The following is a 9,534-nucleotide window of genomic DNA, read 5'->3' as shown; positions in this document are numbered from 1 at the left end:
AGGCGCTTTTGGTTTTTCCTTCCCTTCTTTCAAGAGCTGTATAAGGGCTTGTTATTTTTTGTTGGTTTTTTTTTGCAGGACGAGTTGTAGTTTTGAATGAAACTATTTATTTTACCATAAAAGTATACTGGAAAATGGAAAAAAAAACTCCAAAATGAGGTGAAATAATAAAAAAATATTATATTATATATATATATATATATATATATATATATATATATATATATATATATATATATATATATATATATATATATATATATATATATATATATATATATATATATATATATATATATATATATAATGTTGCTTTTGGCACTATTTTCCGAGACCTGTAACATTTTTATTTTTCATGATCTGGGGCTAACTGATGGCTTATTTTCTGCGTCTTGAGCTGATGTTTTCACTCATAGCATATTTGGGTGGATATGATGTTTTGAAAGCCTTTTATTGTATTTTATTGCAATGTTGTGCTGTATAAAGCAGTACATCAGCATCAGCCCCACTCTATAGTTGTTAAAGGCACGTCGGCTGATCAGATCAGCTGACAAGTGCAGGGAAAGATGCGGGCTGGGCATGCGAGCATGCATCAAAGCAAGGGATACGACCTATGATGTAAATATACAATCGTAGGCCGGGAAGGGGTTAATTTTTTCCCCATTTATTTCAAACTTATTTTTATCCAATTACCCCTGTGACGGAGGTTGGTATATTAGTCCCAAATACAGAGCAAATTCAGCCTCCTGCCTCCATAGTAGAGTTGATCAGGGTTGATGTTAGGACCCAGCAATTTCTGTTCTCTCTATACCCAGTGATTACAAGATCGCACTTCCTATACTGTATGCAAGCACTGGTTCAGCGACCTGGAAGGCAGATGGTAATAAATCCTTATTGCCTTTGCCAAGAGGAGTCCGGCTGTGTCTGACATCCGGTTACCCATCCCAAAACTGCACGATCTAGTCCAGCTCCTATACACAGTGACATTTTAGAACGTCGATACAAGGTAGAATGCAGACTGGCCAGACATTTAAAATCTATAGCAGGTCCAAAAGTAGTTAATCTGACCAACCTTCTGTGGGATGTGCTGAAAAAGCCACTCTGGTACATGGAGGCTGCACCTCGTCACCTGTGGTGCCAAATACCCCAGGACATTTGCAGCCTTGTGAAGTCCATACCTCTAGAGGCTAGAGCGGTTTTGTAGTCTGAAGAGGACCTTCACAATATTGGGCCGGCTGTTTTAATATAATGGATGATTGGTAAATACTTGTAGGAAGGACAACACTTTACAAACAATATGTGGTGTAGGGCAACATGCATTTAAGTTGGTTGGAGTCAGTTATAAGCAAGATATTCTATAAGTCTTTGAGGAATATTTAGTTTATAAACCTTCTCCACTGCTCCTTGGCCGAGTGCTTTTCTAAGCCGAAGTCTGCAGAGCTGTGACAAATCTCTAGGAGTTTCTGAAAAAAAAGAAGTTAAAATGTAATCCTAAGGCTTGCCACCAACCACAGAAATATATTACTTTAACCGCTTACCAACTCGGCCAGTTTTCAAATGACAGGGCTAATGTTTCATATCTATATTAAAAAGACTGAATCACACATCCAACAGGTGTGACTAGCCCAGACATGGAGGTTTTTAACCCAGATAGTGGCATTTCAAGTTAGGTTCCTGGTATACAGAGATTACCTTGACGTGGTGACTGGGCTCACATGCATTGGCCAATACATAAGCTAAACATCTTTTTTCAAATATTCCTATAGAAATAATGCAATATCAGAGTTCCCTTATTCATTGTTAGCATTTCAGTGTGCAGCTGTATGTGTTTTGTAATTTTTCATATCTGACCTGTGTGGCTTTATGTTGTGACTCTGAAACGCTTTCACATATCTCAGTAATTCTGAAACTGTTTTTTTTTCATGAGACACTGTACTTCATGATAATGTTAAACTAAACCCCTCAAGGAATGCATGGATGGGTGTGATGGGCATCTTGAGCCCACGAACTTTATGATATTGATCTATGAAAATTATTTTTTTCCCCAAATTTTAGCACCAAAATGTCCCATTTTAACAACGGTAACTGGAGTAAATGAGCCATAGAATTGGTTAGGATATGTGTGCACGTTGCGTTCTGCCGTGACAAATATTTTGCAGTATTTTGTCACTACATGTGCGTAAAAGCTGCGTTTTGGATGTATTTTGAGTGCAGAATGGATGCAGAATTACTGCGTTCTGGATGCTTGCTCTGCCATGCCATAGACAGAGTGGGAAAAGCATCCATAACGCACAAAAGAAGTGACGTTGCTTTTTTTGTCAAAATTTGGCATGCAAAACGCAACGTGCGCATGGATTTTGCTAAATTCTCAGACTTGCGTAAACGCATGAAAAAACGCAATGTGCGCACATAACCTTACACATTTTTTCCTAACTACCCTAATAAATGTAGTTAGAAACTACTTTTTGGGCACAGTGCATAGCTCAGAAGTGAAGGAGCACAATATTGGACACATCTATTGCACATTTGCTGGATTTTGTTTTATGAGCGCAATGCGCCTGACATGACAGAGCAGCAGAATCCACCAATACATGAGCACATTTTACAAACTACACCCCTCAGTGAATTAACCTACATTTCCAGGAAGAATGTTAAAGGGAATCTGTCAGCAGGTTTTTGCTGTCTCATCTGACAGCAATATGTAGGCAAGGAGATTGTGAATCCAACAATGTATCACATAGATTACTGGCTGCAGCCATTCTGAAACAATCAAAGAATTTAGATTCAGGAACACAGCAGAGCTGAGAGCTGTCCCTGCCCACACCAGGCTCTCTGTAGAGATTGTGCATTGACTGTGAGGTGTCAAATCACAACAGGGGACATGTCAGACTTCTCTGTACAGGCCAGCTAAACTGTTAATTACAGGGTAATAAACCATTTAGTTTACATAAACAATTGCCTACACACAGATAAGAGAAGCACAGTTGCTTTTTGGTTTTTTTAACTCTTACAGCATTCTGTCCTCAGCTTACATAGCAAAAACCTGCTGACATATTCCCTTTAAGCTGATTTGTTCCCTGCAAAATATTATCTCCAATGCCAGGAATACAACAAAAAAAATGTTTACCCATTTAAATTATACTTAAACTATGTGTTTACAGGATAATGGATCTCCTGATATTTACTTTAAAGGTTCCTGTATTTTTCATGAAAAGTATAGCACAGTCTGCAACAATATTCTTGTAAAATACCAATACAACCACGCAAACCTGACCCGACTTCAAGGAGTCAATGGGAATCATCATACATTAGCTTGGCTCCAAAATGAACATGATCCATGAAGTTACTGAAACTCTACCCTAAGGTTATATTCAAAAGCAGACTTATTTCTATAGCCAAAATCTTCCCTCTTGGCAGTAAAAATGATGCATATAAAAAGCAGCTACATACTGCATTATTGGTGAGGATTAAACGTCTGATTAGTCTATAATACATGTTTAATAAAGTTTGTTCTATTCATCGAAAACACTGAAAGAATTAGCATGCTGCAGATTGCAAGAGCGCAGCAATTCTTAAATTCACTAAGGAAAAACAAAAACAAGTGTATGCCTAAGATTCTTGAAACGTCACAACTTTTGCTAGTACGGTAAAACGCGTGTGCATAAAAAAACACTGCATGTGGACATAGCATTACCATGCCAGCATAGTCGTTGAGATTTCTAAACTCTCATACATATTTCTAAGGCTACTTTCACATTTCCGTTGTGCGGCATCCATTGCAATCCGCTGCCTTGAGGAATTACGGTAACCGTTGCAGGAGTCAGTTTATTCCTCATAGGCTTCTATTAAGGGTGTATTGCAACGGATGGTCTTGCGTTGCATCTGCCCCGCGACGCATCAGTCGTTTAGTGAATGACCGTCAGGCGGGAGGAACGCGCAATGTAACGTTTTGGTTTTTTTTGTTGCTGTAAAAAAACGCATTCCGCAGGATTCCGTTGGGATCCGTCAAGAGGCATAATGAATGTCTATGGTGCTGCCAGACACATGGCGACGGAGTGCAGTGCAGGATTCCGTCACTTTCTACTGAGCATGCCCAGCAGAACATTCTATATCATGTAAGAGGACTTCTGCTCTCTCTCTCTCTTCCAGAGCCGCAAATCTCCTTTCCTGGCTAAGGAAACATAAAAAAACAAACGCAAAACGTTTTTTTTCACAGGAATCCGTTACCTTTATTACAACACTATTTGCAACGCATCAGTCATATCCGTCACACAGTGCACAACGCAAGTGTGAAAGTAGCCTTATCTTTTCTATGTGGATTTGATGCAGTTTCAAATATGCAGCATGTAAACTTCTTTTTTCTTTTATTTTTTTTCTAATGCATTCTTTTTTATTCATTGTAATGGGTGAAAAAAAGGCTGCAAAAAAAGTGCATTTTTTATGCAGTTTTTTCTGCCAAGACCTGTTTTTGATGCAGAAATATCTATTTAACGTGTGCACATACCCTTATTCTTCAGTCTCACTAACCATCCAAACAGTCATAGGTAATATTGTGTGTATCTGGCTGAAGGGGAGAGACTCTTTATAAACAGAATATAAACCAGCAAATATACGCCTTAGGGAAATATATCACCTTATAAAACTGTAAATAGGTGGCAGAACTTACTTTCATGATATTCAAAGCATTTTGCAGGAGGACTATTTGGCCAGGAATAATCTGAAGGTCTTTTTCCTCGATTGTCCCTTGCATATACATTTCCTCCAAATTCCACTAGCATTTCAATAAGATCTTTGTTCTTCACCTTGGCAGCGTGGTGTAAGGCTGTTTCATGAAGTTTTGCTGCATTCACATTAGCTCCTGTAATAAAAGAATTCAATATTTAACAATCTGTGACAGTTTCTAAGTTCTGGTTAGTTGTTTTTTTATGGTTTCTAAGTCTTAGAAGGGAAACTTTGACCTAGAATACAACATGTGTTACCCCTTGCTGCCATTTTTGGTGACGAATTGTGAAAATTATTTTATTGGGCACATGAGGGGGGGGGGAAGCAATTTTTCGGTATTCTTTTGCAGCATTCTGTAAGCCGTTCTAGTGATATCATATGTCAAAATTAGATTACTTTCTTGAGTTTTCTCACTTTTACAAAATATAAATCCTTTCTGGCTGGCAAGACCTTTTACATTTGTTTGCCTTTACATCAGCCACAAAAGATTTGTAATTGACTATTTATTTCACTTTTTTAGCTGCTGATTTATTTTTTAGCGTGAGATGTATATTGTTTTTGTGTTATGACTTTTGTTTAGTAGAAATAGAGTAAAATCATTTGTGCTTGGCTCTACTGAAGTTCCACATCTATTGACATGAATGCACAGATCTCCACCAACCTGCACTGAGCAACACCTTAGCACAATCCAAATGCTCTCTTGCACAAGCTACATGTAAAGGGGTACCAAAATGACAATCATGAGCCTCCAGATTTGCCCCGACATCAATTAGAAGTTTCACACATTCAGATTTACCTATAATGAAAAGTAAAAAAAAAGTCATGATGAAATAATGGAAACTTTCGAGTTAAAAAAAACCCCTATTTTTAAAATCTAAACTAATATTATGGCTGCATTAGACAACTGCGCCTAAATCATTAAAAGAATTTCCCCATAGCTGCAGCAGTATTAAAGGGGTTGTCCACTACTCGGACAACCCCTTCTCATCACCGTAGTCCCCAGTGTAAAATAATATCCTTTACTGACTTCCAATGCAAGTGCCGTTCTAGTGAAGTCAGTGCTGAGTCTTCTGATGCTCACATGGCACTATGTCAAATGAGCCTTGTAACCAATCAGCGGATGCTAACGGGCCGCTTCAGCCTAGTAAATGAGTATTTAAGGCACATTCCCCCTATAGGGAGGTGCCTTAGCAATCCGGTTCTTAGAGTGCCAGTTCCCGCTTGTACACTGGTCTTCTCTCTGTCCGTTCTGTTTCCCCTCCTGTACCTGCGTCCCTGACCCTTGGGTCAGTGGCTACAGTACCGAGGACTGCTCTGAAAAGGTACCTGGTGTCTACCCACAGCCCAGTCCATTCTTACCATCAGAGACTCTACTAAAAAAAACTGGTAGACACTTAAGGCCCTTTCACACACAGATAAATCTGCGGCAGATCTGTGGTTGCAGTGAAATTGTGGACAATCAGTGCCAGGTTTGTGGCTGTGTACAAATGGAACAATATGTCCATGATTTCACTGCAACCACAGATCTGCCAAAGATTTATCTCTGTGTGTGACAGGGCCTTTAGTCATACCACTTCAGGGTAAGCCCCGTCCATGTCGCAGTGGGTCCACACCTACTAGCATAACAGATACAAGTGTATACATGGGGTTGATGTGACATTGCAATTGATTTCTGTACTAAGCTTTATTCTTGTCATATAGTGATGGTAGTTCTTTTGTTGCATTCCTGCACAGATGGTTATTCTGATGCCATATTTCTGTACAGGTGGTGGTTCGGGTGCCATATTCCTGGACATATAGTGGTTCTGGTGCCATATTCATCTATAGATGGCGATTCTGATGCCGTATCCACCTACAAATGGAGGTTGTGGAGCCATATTCATCTACAGTTGGGGGTTCTAAAACTGTGGATCTGGTGCAATATTCATCAACAGATAGTGGTTCTGGTGCCATATTCATGTACTGATGGTGGTCCTGGTGCTATACTTATGTACTGATGATGGTTGTGCTGCTGTATTCATGTACTTGGTTACGGTAATTTAAGTGCATTCAGAGTCTGGAAGCTAGGTATTTATTGTTATGGGCATTATAGTAGTCATTCTTTATTATCAGTGCTCTATATCAAAAATTAGATAATTGCTTAGATATAGGTTTCTAACCTGATGGATTCAAACATGCACTTGAGCATCTGTAAGGAAGTTTTGCTGCAAACAGTATTTTTATCCATGACAGACACCACTGCATTGAGACATATCCCTTTAAATATAACTTTTGCTGTAATTTTTTATTGAAAAAGGTAATAATTCTAGTGGAAGTAGAGAGGAGAAATAGGAAAGAGAGGACTTCGTATTGAAGGCTTAAAATCAGCTGGTCCTAAATAGTGAAGTAGCACTCCGAAAAGTGTTTTCGCATAACTAAACAGAATAGAAAAATCATTTAATGACAGTATTTATACTGCATCTATCAATGTTTTGAGTGTACACTCACCACTCATGCACGCTTCATGAAGAGGAGATGCAGTATAAAGTGGAGGGTTCACTTTGGCTCCATAGTCCAGTAGCACCTTCATACACTCCAGGCTACCTGCAGCAGAGGCATCGCAGAGAGGTGTACTGCCATCAATATTTCTGGCATCCACCTACATGAACAAGACAATTATAAAATGGTAACATTATCATTACTGATCTGATATTTCATGATGGGTAGCCAGAATTTTTGTATATTATATATATATATATATATATATATATATATATATATATATATATATATATAAAAGATAAATTTAAAAAGGTGTGGTAAAAAAACAAGCCCAAATATTATAAAATAAAAAAAAAAATTACTCATCGTACTGATCCCTAGCTGCTCATAATCAAATGAGACCACTGCGGAGGCAACCAAAGGTGTCACTAATGCAGCCGGTAATCATCTGTAGTGGTCAGACGCTTTTTTGGAAGAAATAGAATGTGTGAAGACTGGCTCTGTACTTCCCGATCATAATTGTTTGGGGCACTTAGCTGCAGAGGAAAGCTAAGGCAAGCTTCACATCAGTGGTATTCTGCTGCAATGCCGGATCCGGCACAAATACGTTTAATTTCAATGCATTTTCAATGCACTCAAGGCAAGTTCCGGTCACATGCGGTTGCGTGCGTCATACACAACCTTATGTGACCAGAACTTGCCACGAGTTCATAGGAAATGCATTTGTGCCGGCATCCGGCATTGCAGCAGAATACCGCTGATGTGAAGCCCGCCTTAAAGAGGTTGTCCACTACGTTTACACTGATGGCCTATCCTTAGGATAGGTCATCAATGTCTGATCGGCCGGGGTCTGATACCCCGCCAATCAGCTGTTCTCTATGTCGCCGGCAGCAGCAGGAAATGCTCAATTCTGGATTTGCCCTGCCTTTTGATAGCCGCCGTGGCCGGGTAATGCACATCCGCCTCCTATTGATTTGAATCAGAGGAGGATGCGCAGTACCTGGCTGCGGTCGCTCTCAGTTGATGGGGCAGCTCTGGATCTGAGCATTTCCAGCTTCCTGATGCTGCCACAGACACCAAGAACAGCTGAATGGCGGGAAGCGGGTTGTCGGACCCCGGCCGCTCAGACATTGATGACCTATCCTAAGGATAGGCCATCAATATAAAAGTAGTGGACAACCCATTTAACAGGCTATACAGTAAAAAAAAAAAAAAAAATGTACATACTCAACTCTTTATGAGCCTGGTGGATACCTAATGTGTGCTCACTTAGGGCATACACTGCGCTCAAAGGGTTCCGTGGTGTCTTGCTAAATTCTACTAAAAAGAGGGCTTAAAGCCCGTACTTACGAAGCGCTCACTGATATCCTAATCAGGCACGAATACTAATATTCTTTATAGCAAGATACTATTTATTTTAATAGCACATGAATAGTTAATGGTACATAGGCATTTAGAATAGTCATAGAATCTTATACAATAACAGAAATATGCATCAACATTACCGTTTGTTGTAGCAATCCTTTCACATCGGAGGGAGTCGATTTAATGATAAGGAAACAACATGGCATGGCATCACAGGAACAGTGCGTACGTACACTTCAATGTCCTGGAAGGTATTTCCCTAACATTAAGCGAGTTCGGTGTATTTTTTATAGGAAAATATTGTAGGTTGGGTTTAAAACGGTCGTCAGCATGTGACAGCTGAGTCATGTTCATGTAACTTGACCACAAACTGCTGGGGGCACCGTTTGCTTCCTGCACATTTCCTGCACATCCTGCCAGTGGTCAACTGGTCAACTGTGGTCGGCCATAGTGTTAGCGAAATATTGCAATGAGCCGTAAATTTCATATGTAAGCTTCCTTCAACCTGTCTTTACGCTAACCACAAGTTTCCTGTAAGTGGAACTGTAAATGTTACTTCCTTATTATCTAAAACTGCTTCAAGACATGTATTCTTTGGTCATCATGTTGGCCTTCCAAAAGGACATCTCTTTGATACTGAATTATTGATGGATCAAATAATATCTGGGATCACTCCTATCTTATGATTATGATTTGATTCCTATCTAATCACACATTCTTTCAGTCATATCACATTGGTATCACAATCGGTCCTTGATCCCAGGGATTATTTTCCATCATCAGTATTCCACTAGAAGAAGATCACTCGGAATATACCATACCATGACCAAGAAATATTGTTTGCCACAAATTTTGTTTTCTTGGTTTGTTTAGATAAACGTTGAATCACAAATACAATCACTTTCACTACTTTTGTACAGTATATTAAAACTAAAAGCAATATTATCTGAAAAGCTCCCTTGAATA

The 9,534-nt window shown here is 39.3% G+C and overlaps 1 protein-coding gene across 1 annotated transcript in view; it reads right to left on the bottom strand.

Annotated features, from left to right (window-relative positions):
* Positions 1–282: 282 nt before the first annotated feature.
* The window catches only part of ASB13 (ankyrin repeat and SOCS box containing 13), a 28,100-nt gene continuing 18,848 nt past the window's right edge, over positions 283–9,534 (bottom strand). Inside the window, exons 3-6 of the mRNA XM_075345342.1 lie at positions 7,210–7,360; positions 5,384–5,518; positions 4,667–4,858; positions 283–1,463 (exon numbers count right to left, since the gene is read on the bottom strand). Coding sequence (XP_075201457.1) covers positions 1,336–1,463; positions 4,667–4,858; positions 5,384–5,518; positions 7,210–7,360 — 606 coding nt within the window. The 3' untranslated portion in view covers positions 283–1,335. The remainder of the gene's footprint in view (positions 1,464–4,666; positions 4,859–5,383; positions 5,519–7,209; positions 7,361–9,534) is intronic.

Source organism: Anomaloglossus baeobatrachus, chromosome 4, assembly GCF_048569485.1.
Source record: "Anomaloglossus baeobatrachus isolate aAnoBae1 chromosome 4, aAnoBae1.hap1, whole genome shotgun sequence".
Classification (NCBI taxonomy): domain Eukaryota; kingdom Metazoa; phylum Chordata; class Amphibia; order Anura; family Aromobatidae; genus Anomaloglossus; species Anomaloglossus baeobatrachus.
This window is presented reverse-complemented; position numbering and strand designations above follow the sequence as displayed.